Source organism: Mytilus edulis, chromosome 13, assembly GCF_963676685.1.
Source record: "Mytilus edulis chromosome 13, xbMytEdul2.2, whole genome shotgun sequence".
Taxonomy (NCBI): Eukaryota; Metazoa; Mollusca; class Bivalvia; order Mytilida; family Mytilidae; genus Mytilus; species Mytilus edulis.
The window spans coordinates 15015953-15030784 of NC_092356.1; the positions used below are offsets into that span (position 1 = coordinate 15015953).

General features: G+C 31.6%; 1 protein-coding gene across 2 annotated transcripts in view; it reads right to left on the reverse strand.

Moving 5' to 3' along the window:
• LOC139501535 (basement membrane-specific heparan sulfate proteoglycan core protein-like) overlaps positions 1–14832 on the reverse strand; it is a 182659-nt gene that overhangs the window by 77283 nt on the left and 90544 nt on the right. For both annotated transcript variants that reach the window (XM_071290646.1, XM_071290645.1), the window contains 12 exons: positions 14079–14174; positions 12663–12746; positions 11732–11877; positions 10991–11102; positions 10568–10681; positions 9846–9973; positions 5098–5249; positions 4555–4622; positions 3768–3908; positions 3099–3284; positions 2105–2203; positions 1837–1920 (listed from right to left, as the gene is read on the reverse strand). In XM_071290646.1, the coding sequence (XP_071146747.1) occupies positions 1837–1920; positions 2105–2203; positions 3099–3284; positions 3768–3908; positions 4555–4622; positions 5098–5249; positions 9846–9973; positions 10568–10681; positions 10991–11102; positions 11732–11877; positions 12663–12746; positions 14079–14174 (1410 nt within the window). The remainder of the gene's footprint in view (positions 1–1836; positions 1921–2104; positions 2204–3098; positions 3285–3767; positions 3909–4554; positions 4623–5097; positions 5250–9845; positions 9974–10567; positions 10682–10990; positions 11103–11731; positions 11878–12662; positions 12747–14078; positions 14175–14832) is intronic.

Genomic DNA, 14832 nt, shown 5'->3' on the forward strand with positions numbered 1-14832 from the left:
ATCATCAAATAATGTCAGGAACAACTTGCTGTAATGATCATAAAACAATGGCAGGAACAACTTGCTATAAGGATCATCAAATAATGTCAGAAACAACTTGCTATAAGGATCATCAAATAATGTCAGAAACAACTTGCTATAAGGATCATCAAATAATGTCAGAAACAACTTGCTATAAGGATCATCAAATAATGTCAGAAACAACTTGCTATAATGATCATAAAATAATGTCAGGAACCACTTGCTGTAATGATCATAAAACAATGGCAGGAACAACTTGCTATAATGATCATCAAATAATGTCAGAAACAACTTGCTATAAGGATCATCAAATAATGTCAGAAACAACTTGCTATAAGGATCATCAAATAATGTCAGAAACAACTTGCTATAAGGATCATCAAATAATGTCAGAAACAACTTGCTGTAATGATCATAAAATAATGTCAGAAACAACTTGCTGTAATGATCATAAAACAATGTCAGAAACAACTTGCTGTAATGATCATAAAACAATGTCAGAAACAACTTGCTGTAATGATCATAAAACAATGTCAGAAACAACTTGCTGTAATGATCATAAAATAATGTCAAAAACAACTTGCTGTAATGATCATAAAATAATGTCAGAAACAACTTGCTGTAATGATCATAAAATAATGTCAGAAACAACTTGCTGTAATGATCATAAAACAATGTCAGAAACAACTTGCTGTAATGATCATAAAATAATGTCAGAGACAACTTGCTATAATGATCATAAAATAATGTCAAAAACAACTTGCTGTAATGATCATAAAATAATGTCAGAAACAACTTGCTGTAATGATCATAAAATAATGTCAGAAACAACTTGCTGTAATGATCATAAAATAATGTCAAAAACAACTTGCTGTAATGATCATAAAATAATGTCAGAAACAACTTGCTGTAATGATCATAAAACAATGTCAGAAACAACTTGCTGTAATGATCATTAAACAATGTCAGAAACAACTTGCTGTAATGATCATAAAACAATGGCAGGAACAACTTGCTGTAATGATCATCAAATAATGTCAAAAACAAATTGCTGTAATGATCATAAAATAATGTCAGAAACAACTTGCTGTAATGATCATAAAATAATGTCAAAAACAAATTGCTGTAATGATCATAAAATAATGTCAAAAACAAATTGCTGTAATGATCATAAAATAATGTCAAAAACAAATTGCTGTAATGATCATAAAATAATGTCAAAAACAAATTGCTGTAATGATCATAAAATAATGTCAGAAACAACTTGCTATAATGATCATAAAACAATGTCAGAAACAACTTGCTGTAATGATCATAAAACAATGGCAGGAACAACTTGCTATAATGATCATCAAATAATGTCAGAAACAACTTGCTGTAATGATCATAAAATAATGTCAGAAACAACTTGCTTTAATGATCATAAAATAATGTCAGAAACAACTTGCTGTAATGATCATAAAATAATGTCAAAAACAAATTGCTGTAATGATCATAAAATAATGTCAGAAACAACTTGCTGTAATGATCATAAAATAATGTCAGAAACAACTTGCTGTAATGATCATAAAACAATGTCAGAAACAACTTGCTGTAATGATCATAAAATAATGTCAGAAACAACTTGCTATAATGATCATAAAATAATGTCAGAAACAACTTGCTATAATGATCATAATTCATGCATTCTATGAAATTAATTCTCAATAAATCTAAAAAAAAATATCAAAAGCAATTTTAACCAAATAAAAAGTTATTGTAGTAGATTAAAATTCATGAATATCCTCTTTCAAAGTACTCCTCCTGAAAATTTACCTCATATAATGGCACTTTGTATACTGCAGGTGTATTTGATGTTGGGGCAGTCTTGTCCTTGTAAACTAATGTTATATCGTTTCCCTGAAAACAGAAATCTTAATATAAAACACAAGTTGAAAAGACGATATTATGGTAATAATCGCTATTGAAAATGCTGTTGATTTTATTTTAACGCAATGTGTTATATTACCGTACCAGGAAAATAGAGAAAAGCTTTTGTAATGTCCATGAAAACAAAATTGGATTTTGAACTGGTTCCACTTACACTTATTTCTACCAGTGGAGCAGCAGTGTCCTGTGGGCTAGTATCCAGTCCAGGTCTATAGCTGATCACAAAGTTAAGATTTCCACCATAAGATGTCACCTGTAATAGATAGATAATTAAATAAACTTCTTAAAAACACCCAATAAGTCTTTGGTTAGACTTGGCAGAAGTTAAAACACAAGATCTCCTGCATTCGAGTAGAACAAAATTCACAGGTTACCATCTCACGTGAAGCTTTATAATAAATGTCACATTAAAGGAGAACATCACAGGTAACAATCTCACGTGAAGCTTTATATCAAATGTCAGTCATTTTGATAATGTCATTATTATCAATTAAATGTTCACCAAGCTTTTAATTGCTCGATATACTTTATCTATGCCAGGAACAGATTAATTTAGCTGTATTTGGCTTAATTTCAATGCTCTTTGACTTCATACTTTATTTGGGATTTTTTTTACTTATAAGTCTTATGTAGATATTAAATATGTTGAGTTAAACTTAAGAAATAATTCATGGGGGCTTGAATATATCGTGATTTTACCACGGGTTGGCATGATTAAACTATTTATAATAGCATATTTCGATAGGTTTGGATGAATCTAAATGACAATTATATTTATATATTAAATGTATACAAATAATTGCTAAAATAACACATTTTAATATCGTTTGTTTACGTTTCCAAGTGGTGATGATTTTCGGCTTCACAAGCATGTATTTTCCCGGAAAATGCTTATTTTCTGACGTCATCGTTCTATGACGTTGGGTAGCTCATTCATAAAAAAAAGAAAAATGATGTGGGAGTACGATTGGAACAGCCCAAAACAATATATTCATATTTCACCACAGGTTTACACTCAAAGCCCTTGAAGGACGTCATGTTAGAATTTTGTATAAACCATGTTTAATTTTTTCCATGAAACAAAATATAAATTTTTGTTATCAGCCCATTCATTATCAAAATGAATAAACAGACAAACAAAGATTTACCTTATCACCCAAGAACCTCTGAGGCAGTGACCAATAATATACTCTCTGTGGTAGTGTGTTAAATCTTCTATAGGTCAACTCTCTGACATTGCTGTTCACTGTAAAACCATCTGTGGTTGGTTCTTGTCGCTGAGCAATATCAACCAATGAAAATCCTTGTCTGTCTCTGGTGAAAGATGCTCCAATCTATCAAATATATTTCATACATAAAAACCATTTACCTGACAATAATTCAATTTTGCATTCATTGCATATACTGTGAATTCTTTGAAATTTTCAAAGAATTTAAAATTCCATGGATTTTGTGGGTAAAGTAAACCACAAGTTAAGTGTTCAATAAGTTACAAATTCTAAAATTTTTGCCTGCAAAATTCATACATTTTGTACATGAGGTTTCTTTCATTAACTCATCAATGAATTTTAGATACTCATTTATATAAGTTGATGATGGAAGATTTTAACAACCTTGACTGGCTATACAGTCCTCCCTCGTTTATATAAATTAACAGATTTCCCCCTATTAAATATAGATTGCTGGATATTAACCAAACAGAATACAGTTTGCTTGTAGTTAACCAATCAGACATACTACTGATAATGGCTACTGTAGAATCTTACCTGGGCTCTATTACAAGGTACTGGTACACTGTTGAGTCAGACCTATCTTACCTGAGCTCTATGCCAGAAGGTACTGGTACACTGTTGAGTCACACCCATACAGAAACAGGAGACACAGCCATATGGATTGTTTACACTCAGATAAAATGTATTTTGTTTACATTGGTCACAATTCCTTCCATACACATTTGTCTAAAAGAGATAGATGATAAAATGATAGCTGTATTCTAATCTTGTGTTTTCAAAATTAGAATTCAAGTTTTATTTGCAGTTCGAGGTTTTTTAGACAAATGATATACATGTAAGATCCAAGATATCTCATTTTGAGCCAATTATGGCAGCCAGAATCTTATAATACAAATGTAAAGTTAGAAGGAAATGACAAAATAATGACAAAAAAATACAAAATCGTGAAAAATATAAACGTGTTAAGTCTTCATATTGATTTGTACTGTTGATAGTTTTGTGAAAAGTGAAATAAAACTTCTCCAAAGATCAAGGTTAAGTGGTTTGGGGTCAAAAACCAAACTTGTCAAAAAGATTAAGGTAAACATGAAATTGTAGGTTAATAAACTTATTTTTTTCCTTCAATATTTTTACTGCATGAATCAGGCTTTTCTTATATTATTTACATTTGACATGTCAGGGCTTTCGATGCTTTCTGTGCAGTATACATTTGCTGATTGTTAAAGACCAATAGGTGCTAAATTCTACCTTATTTTGACTATGAATGATTGTTGTCTCATTAGGTAAAAACACATCTTACTATTTTTATATTTAGTTAATAATAAAATCATTGTGGCAAAATTTACAACCTTAAATGTTAAAACAAATTTACCTTGCATGTACATTGTCTGGTAACAGAATCTGGTAGTTGACTTAAACTTCCTCTGGAGTCACACCTCTCTGGAAAACAAAAATGTTTATGACAAAATGTAATAAATGGAGAATGAGTCCGTGGAACACAGATGTAAAGTTGTAAATGACAGGTAGGCATTCAAATTTAAAAATAAATGTTTCATAAAGGAATGATTTATTTTCACTTTCTGCAGATTGAGGAAATCTTGCCTGTTTGAGGATATTTGATTTTTATGGTTTTGACAAATATTCCTATATATATATATTAATAGTAAATTTGCAATTCCTAGAAAATTCAAATCTATGGTTACTAAATCTACAAAAAATGGCATTAAATAATAATGAATACATTCATTTCTTCTGATTGGTATATGTTTTTATGGATTGAGAAAAATTTTTTACCAAAAAAAATCAATTTAAAATTTATTGTCCTGAAAGTTTCTAAATTTTTCCCCTAGCAACAATATCCAAAAAAATTGTATTAACTAGGCAATATATTAAAAACAGTCTTAATATTACAAACCATCACTGATTCGACAATAGTCTCCTACAATTTGTGGATTTCCTACGTAACCCCTGGCACATCTCTCACATCGTCTTCCTTCATAACCTTGAGCACAGGCAGTACATGTCACCTGTCCATCTCTACGATCAATCTCACAGGTGGGGCTAAATCTGTGGGATAAATAGAAATCATTATACACAAAATCTGTGTGTAAAAAAAAATCATAAAATACTAAAAATGTTTTGTGCCATTCTAATATATCAGGCTATTTTGTACTGATTTTTATAAATTGTTTTGATATTGTGCATTACACTACTGTTTCAGATTAGGGGAGGGTAGAGTGCTTAGTAGCTGTGTTTAGTTGCTGCATGTCATTTGTTGTTGTGTTATAAATCAGACCATATGTAAGAATTTTTTCAGCTTGCATTGTTTTACATTTTGTCATGTCAAGGACACTTATTATAACGTGTCGCTCACCTTGGTCTATGTGAATATTAAAGGAAGCAGATGGATTCATGACAAAATTGTGTTTTGGTGATGGTGATGTGTTTGTACATCTTACTTTACTGAACATTCTTGCTGCTTAAAATTATCTCTATCTATAATGAACTTGGCCCATTAGTTTCAGTGGAAAATGTTAGTAAAAATTTACAAATTTTATGAAAATTGTTAAAAATTGACTATAAAGAACAATAACTCCTAAGGGGGTCAATTGACCATTTCGGTCATGTTGACTTATGTGTAAATCTTACTTTGCTGAACATTATTGTTGTTTACAGTTTATCTCTATCAATAATAATATTCAAGATAATGACCAAAAACAGCAAAATTTCCTTAAAACTAACAATTCAGGGTCAGCAACCCAACAACGGGTTGTCCGATTCATCTAAAAATTTCAGAGCAGATAAATGTTGACCTGATAAACAATTTTACCCCATGTCAGATTTGCTCTAAATGCTTTGGGTTTTGAGTTATAAGCCAAAAACTGCATTTTACCCTATGTTCTATTTTTAGCCATGGCGGCCATCTTGGTTGGATGGCCGGGTCACCGGACACATTTTTTAAACTAGATACCCAAAAGATGATTGTGGCCAAGTTTGGTTTAATTTGGCCCAGTAGTTTCAGAGGAGAAGATTTTTGTAAAATATTACTAAGATTTACGAAAAATGGTTAAAAATTGACTATAAAGGGCAATAACTCCTAAAGGGGTCAATTGACCATTTCAGTCATGTTGACTTATTTGTAAATCTTACTTTGCTGAACATTATTGCTGTTTACTATTTATCTCTATCTATAATAATATTCAAGATAATAACCAAAAACAGCAAAATTTCCTTTCAATTACTAATTCAGGGGCAGCAACCCAACAACGGGTTATCCAATTCATCTGAAAATTTCAGGGCAGATAGATCTTCACCTGTTTAACAATTCTACCCCATGTCAGATTTGCTCTAAATGCTTTGGTTTTTGAGTTATAAGCCAAAAACTGCATTTTACCCCTATGTTCTATTTTTAGCCATGGCGGCCATCTTGGATGGTTGGCCGGGTCACCAGACACATTTTTTAAAATAGATACCCCAATGATGATTGTGGCCAAGTTTGGTTTAATTTGGCCCAGTAGTTTCAGAGAAGATTTTTGTAAAAGTTAACGACGACGACGGACGACGCTGGACGCCGGACGCCAAGTGATGAGAAAAGCTCACTTGGCCTTTTAGGCCAGGTGAGCTAAAAACTGACTCTAGGAGGTTGTTTTTATCTACAGTTTACTATAGTTTCTTAAATCCACCAATTTTAGGGTCTGTTGGAAAGTTGTCTCATTGGCATTTGTACCACATCTTCTTTTTTATTTTAAGTGTCATTCTGACATGCATATTGATGTATGGGTATTGCTCATTGTTGAAAGCAGTACATTGACCTATAGTTTTAATTTCTGTGTCTTACATTGTATGGTTTCTAAACCTTAGAAAGATCTTATATAAGTCAGCCAACCAGGTGCTCCGCAGGGCGCAGCTTTATACGACCGCAGAGGTCGAACCCTGAACAGTTGGGGCAAGTATGGACAAAACATTCAAGCGTGATACAGCTCTGAATTTGGATTGTGATCAAATTTTTGACATTACATGGTTTTTTTTTACACAAAACAAATGTCAAGATTTTACAAATCAATTAAAGATTTCTTCTTCAAACTTTTTAAATCTAAAATTAAATAGTTGACACAGCATAGGTTTCTGACACAGAATGAATGTGGTCTAATGAACTTAAAAGGTTTTTTTTGCCTTTGAGCAATTCACTATACTGTTGAATATTAATCCTCTCAAAAAAATGTTTGAAGAAATTTTCTTTTTATCTATGAAATCTGAAATGAGAAAAATTTAACCCCCCCCCCTTTTTTTCACATCCCCGTTTCCCTTTTTCCAAAACTGATATCAATTCAAATTTCTAATGGAGTTTGCAACAATAACTACTCTTTTAAATACATCATAAAATATTAAAATGTAAAATAAAGTGCTTGTTATCACTGAATGGTAAAGATTGGTTGGTAGTAAAAGTGAATATACATTGTTTATTGTATAAAACAATAAAAAAAACTTCCTCAGCAACATTTTATATTGGCAAATTTCCAATGAAGTTATTTACATAAAGTTATTGGCAAATAAAAATAGAAAATGACATCATAGTCTGATGTCTGGCAAATGTCCAACATACATTATCTAAAAACATTTTAGATAAGATAAGGAAAAAAAGCTTCATCAGCAACATTTTTTATTGGCAAATTTCCAATGAAGTTATTTACATAAAGTTATTGGCAAATAAAAATAGAAAATGACATCATAGTCATGTCTGGCAAATTTCCAACATATATTATCAACTACTATTCTATACAAAGAAAGACAACTCCAATTGAAAATTAATTGCTATTGCACAATATTGTGCAATTAGATATTTCTTGCTATTGTGCAATACTGTGCAATTGAAAATTTCTTGCTATTGCACAATACTTGATATGGAATCCTGATTTGGACCAACTTGAAAACTGGGCCCATAATCAAAAATCAAAGTACATATTTAGATAACGCATATCAAATAAGCCCAAGATAATTTTGGACCCTTTGGACCTTAATGTAGACCAATTTGAAAACTGGACCAAAAATTAAGAATCTACATACACAGTTAGATTTGGCATATCAAAGAACCCAATTATTCAATTTTTGATGAAATCAAACAAAGTTTAATTTTGGACCCCCATTTGGACCAACTTGAAAACTAGGCCAATAATTAAAAATCTAAGTACATTTTTAAATTCAGCATATCAAAGAACCCCAAGGATTCAATTTTTGTTAAAATCAAACTAAGTTTAATTTTGGAACCTTTGGACCTTAATGTAGACCAATTTGAAAACGGGACCAAAAATTAAGAATCTCCATACATAGTTAGATTCGGCATATCAAAGAACCCCAATTATTCAATTTTTGATGAAATCACACAAAGTTCAATTTTGGACCCTTTGGGCCCCTTATTCCTAAACTGTTAGGACCAAAACTCCCAAAATCAAACCCAACCTTCCTTTTATGGTCATAAACCTTGTGTTTAAATTTCATAGATTTCTATTTACTTATATCAAAGTTATGGTGCAAAAACCAAAAATAATGCTTATCTGGGCCCCTTTTTGGCCCCTAAATCATAAACTGTTTTGACCTCAACTCCAAAAATCAATCCCAACCTTCCTTTTGTGGTCATTAACCTTGTGTTAAAATTTCATTGATTTCTATTTACTTATACTAAAGTTATTGTGCGAAAAACCAAGAAAAATGCATATTTGGGCCCTTTTTTGGCCCTTAATTCCTAAACTGTTGGAACCAAAACTCCCAAAATCAATCACAACCTTCCTTTTGTAGTCATAAACCTTGTGTCAAAATTTCATAGATTTCTATTCACTTAAACTAAAGTTATAGTGCGAAAACCAAGAAAATGCTTATTTGGGCCCTTTTTGGCCCCTAATTCCTAAAATGTTGGGACCAAAACTCCCAAAATCAATCCCAACCTTCCTTTTGTAGTCATTAACCTTGTGTTAAAATTTCATTGATTTCTATTTACTTATACTAAAGTTATCGTGCGAAAAACCAAGAAAAATGCATATTTGGGCCCTTTTTTGGCCCTTAATTCCTAAACTGTTGGAACCAAAACTCCCAAAATCAATCACAACCTTCCTTTTGTAGTCATAAACCTTGTGTCAAAACTTCATAGATTTCTATTCACTTAAACTAAAGTTATAGTGCGAAAACCAAGAAAATGCTTATTTGGGCCCTTTTTGGCCCCTAATTCCTAAAATGTTGGGACCAAAACTCCCAAAATCAATCCCAACCTTCCTTTTGTGGTCATAAACCTTGTGTTAAAATTTCATTGATTTCTATTCACTTTTACTAAAGTTAGAGTGCGAAAACTAAAAGTATTCGGACGACGACGCCAACGTGATAGCAATAGACGACCAAAAAATTAAAATTTTTGCGGTCATATAAAAAGGCGATAAATTTTAAAAAGAGGGACACATAAAAATTATTGGACAAGTCTTTAATGAGAGCTTTAAAAAAATCTCATCTTTGGACAAAATATAAACTTGATACACTTCCTTAGATTTACAAACCTTTCTGTAACCCAAATAATCCAGTCGTTATATTACGATCACTTCGATCACTCAAGAAAAGTAGTGGATAGAGGGCGCTGAATTATTCGAGTTAACCTTTCTGTGACTTTGATTTTAAACTTACTGATTGGTTGATTCTGTGAGTGGACAAGGACATGTGTTACAATCGTTTGGAGTACCCTGAGTGGCATCTCCATAGTAACCTCGTGCACAGTTTTCACAGTTGGTTCCTTCAGTGTTATGTTGACAGGACTGTAAAGAAATTTCCAAAAATATTAAAAAAATCTTTTCTCTAAAGGTTATGCATAAAAGTAATATAAGATTTTTATATCTTTAAAATCACAATTTAAAAAAAAAAACATTTATAAATAAAATGTTAACAGTGAACTATTGGATTATCCTGCAAACTTTTCCAAATGCCCATGGGGGTTTTACGTGCAAGAGGGCTCTTATAGTCCTAAAAAACCTACAAGGCAGCCATCACATTGCATTTTAATGTATGCATCTATTTTGGCTTCTTCATGCTTTTTAAAGCCTATAGCCATTGTGAAATAAACTGTTTTGTTTAAAATTTTGGACAAAATTGCCTCTTTCAAAATTTCAATTTTGGAGCTTTCATGGGATAAATACCCCACAAATAGTGACAGTTGGCAGATATGAATGCATCTAAACTATATATATCTTTTATTGAATTCAGTAAATTTTGTCAATTGTTATGTTTATGTACATTAATTTTCAAACCAAATTTGCATCAAAATGTCTCTGGAAATAGTTTGACTAAAACTCAACAACTTTTTATTTATCTTTTTCTTTATGAAATAGAAGCATAAGAAGCTTTTTACTCACCCTACACTGACCAGTCACAGGGTCACAATCATTTGAGTGACCGTTACAGCGACATCGTACACAGTTTCCAAGGTATGGTCCATTTCTTACTCGATGGTAACCAACGGCACAATCCTAAAACATAAAAACAAGTTATTGTAAATTCCAGAAAGAACAATAATTCCACATTATTATTTGCCAGAAAAGAACAGTTATTGAACATTATTCCATTAAACAACACTGGACATCAATGTTAATGCCAAAAAAAATATTATTCTGTTTACCTTATTGTTTATTCCTAATAGTACGCAATCAAATAAACATGTGGTGTGAAAAGGGATGTAACTCACCTGAAAAGACAGTCCAGCATGTGCAGCAGGACAAACAGTCCTTCACATACACATATCTTTCTTAACCTGTTTTGAAGCAAGGGAAGTAACTCACCTGACAAGACAAGCCAGTATGTCCAGCAGGACAAACACAGTCTTCTACATACACAGCTCTACCTAAACCTGTATCCTGCTGTACTCCTGTGGTCAAGATTACATCATTAACCCTGTAAACATAAATATATTTATTTTAAGTAATGAAGGCAGCTCTAAAATGGTTAGACAAACCAAACCTTATCTTTGGTGTACCTCTTATTTAATAGGACTAGTGTGACCTTTAAAATGACTTCTTATTTAATAGGACTAGTGTGACCTTTAAAATGATCAAATCTGATCAATTTCATATTTTGATTTTTAATTTTGTATTGTTTTTTTTGTGCTTATAAATGACCTTGTAAAATGAATTGTTATTCAAAAGAAACAGTGTGACCTTTAAAATGATCAAATCTGATCAGTTCTATATTTTGTTTTTTTTTCATTTTGTTTTGCTTTGTACTTAATAATGACCAGTTGACATTGGCCCCTGCCTTAGCTTGAAACAGAATAGAAATGCTTGGCAAAGTCTTTAAGTTTACCCGTTTCTACGGCTTGTATTTAAGATAATATCAAGTTGTTGTTAAGTCACCTTGACATTGATTTGGGTTATCTCATTGTCAAGGGCCCTACAGTGATCTATAAATCTACATCATTTAGTTTCTGGTTCATAGTTGTTTCAATGGCAATCAAACCATATTTCCTTATTTCAAATTATTCTATTTGAAGTATCATACCTTGTATTCTATTTATAGTATCATACCTTGTTAGAGTCTGTCTGGCATCATACTGAGAGCGGATTTTAATGGACTCAACATTTTCTAGAACCATCATCAAGTCCTCCCTGGAGGCATATTCCCTTACTGGGGTATCGCCTCTCTTAGGCTGATCCTCCCTGGTCCACTCATTCTAAATTATCAAAATATTTCTTTTATAAATATTAATGTGAATTCATTATTTTATTTTATAAATGACAAATTTCCTATAGGTCTATAGATTTTGGCAAAACAACGAAATTATCCCAATACATGTATTGGGGTATGTTATCCTTAATACACGAACATTTGTACCCACAAAAAAATAAATCCTCAGTATTAGTAGATTCTCTATTTATCTTATAATCAAATGCAGTAGAATGTTGTGCTCTGAATATATTTAACTGCAAGTTAAGAATTTTTCAATGATTTCAACAAAAATGTGTCTGAATATCAAATAACAGTAGAAGTTAAAACCCAAAATTAAAATTCAAAAGAAGGGAAAATCAGTTTGATACTAACTTACAGAACCTTTTTGCAATTCTAAATCTCATAACTGTATTTTGTCCTTCAATATGGAGCACACACTTATACCTAACTGCAATTTTAAGAAATTTGACGCTAACAGAGACCCCCAAAAAAACTATTTAACATATACCTTTTCATTCCTTACCTTCAAACCGCGGTTAAAACTTTTGTTTTACAAATATATACTAAAAGAGTCATTTAATCAAACTTTGGTCTGTATCATGTGATAAACTACACGAGGGTCTGAATGGGGAATAATATTATACTTTCATTTCAGTTATTTCTTACCATTTTGAAAATTTGAATAATAAATTACCAACCTCTCACCCTCTCAGAAAAATACCTGTTGTTATCATTATATATTTATATGGTTTGGCACATATACAAGGTTTCAATAGGTATATAACTAACCGGCAAAAATGCAACTGATACAGAGTTCTCTCCTCTTGGTCGAAATTGTGTAGAAGTTCTGTGGTACAAGGTAATACCATTTCCCTAAAAAAAAGAAAAAAAAAGACATGAGAATAAGAATATGTGTCCATAGAACACCGTGTTTTGCAAGCTTTTTCATTATTGTAAGGTCATTGAACCTAAAAATATGAGTCAAAACCCTTTTGCAAATAAATATAAAATCCCATACCCAGAGATGACTATCAGCTGGCCAATTAACAACAATGTGTACTAATTGAGTTATTCAGTAGAAATGAATGGCATACTAAACTCCAAAACATGTATTGAAAGTAGGAAAGACTGGTGTCCAGATAATGAACCTGCACACAGGAATTAAATAAAGTAAAGTAGAGGCTGTCAAGAGACTGTCACTCACCTGTTTTTACTGATGCTTTGGTAATCATGCATATGATATTAGATATAAAATAGAACAATGATATATACAATAACAAAAATTGCAAAATTTCAGAATTTCAAAAAATCAGGGGCAGCAACCTAACAACGGGTTGTTGGATATGTCTGAAATTTCATGGCAGGTAAATCTAAATCTGATGAACATTGTTGCCACCTGTCAGATTTGCTCTAAATACTTTAGTTTCAGATATATAAACCAAAAACTGCATTTACCCCTATGTTCTATTCTTAACCATGTCCACCACCATGGTTTGAAGGCGTGGTCATCGGACACATTTTTTAAACTAGATACCCTAATAATGATTATGACAAAGTATGATTAAATTTATCTCAGTAGTTTCAGAGAAGAAGATTTTTGTAAAAGATTATAAAAATTTACAAAAAATTATTAAAAATTGACTATAAGGGGCATGCAATAAAAGGGATCGACTGCCAATTTTGGTTCCGATTTTTTGGTTGATCTTTCTTTACTGAACATTATTGCTGTTACAGTTTATCTATATCTATAATAGTATTCAAGATGCTAACCAAAAACTGCAAAATTTCCTTAAAATTACCAATTCAGGGGCAGCAACCGAACAATGGATTGTGGGATTTGTCTGAAAATTTAAGGGCTGATAGATCTTAACCTATTAAACATTTTTAACTGTCGTCAGATTTGCTGTAAATGCTTTAGTTTCATAGATATAACCCAAAAACTGCATTTTACCCCTATGTTCTATTTTTAGCCATGTTCGCCATGTTGGCTGGCAGGCAGGGTCATCGGACACATCTTTTAAACAAGATAACCTAGTTTCAGAAAAGAAGATTTTTGTAAAAGTTAACAACGGACGCCAAGTGATGAGAAAAGCTCACTTAACCTTTCAGGTCAGGTGATCTAAAAAGACAAACTCTTTGGCGAAAGACGTCAAACCCAATCCCTTATATAAGTCAATACTTAAGTCAAGACGTCAATCAACTTACCGTAATCATAACATCTGATTGTTGAGTTGGATACTGGGATCCACCAGCTATTTCATAGTACACATTGTATTGTAGCTTGCCACCATAACTGGTTAACTGTAAAAAATAAAATTGTTTTCCTTATACATATTTGACCCAAACATGCATGAAATATGAGCCACTGGACACTAAGCAAACAACAATCAAATAAGGTAAAACTTTTATTTTTATTTACCACAATAACTTATTGGCTATAAAATATTAAATAAACTTCAGTTTTCTTATTTTTTTTTAAGTTTCCAATACATGCTATTTTTCATAAAAGAAGATATAGTAAAAAAGACATACAACAATTAAAAACCAATTGTTCAGAGAACAATTGAAGGTCTTTCCACTAGTAAAGATCTATTTTGATATTGAAATATGAAAAATCACTTTAAAATGTTAGTTCCTATAGCTTTATGATGTATTAATATGAATTTAAGGCAAAGGTCAAAATCTAGAACGTCCTATTGCCCTATGACCTTGACCTCAATTTCAAGGTCACAAACCAAGGACCTTAAATCAAAAGATCCGAGGTCTTTAATATGTTTGGTTAAAGAGTAATATCACTTTACGCGTAATTCTAAATGTATTAGATGGGCAAAAACTCCCATTAATTGTCTACGTACCCATTCAACCAAAATATATAAGTAACGACATGTCGCAACTAATAATTTAGTAAAACTAATTTGTCGATATGTTATACAGTGTTTGAAAATAAGCAAAAATAATT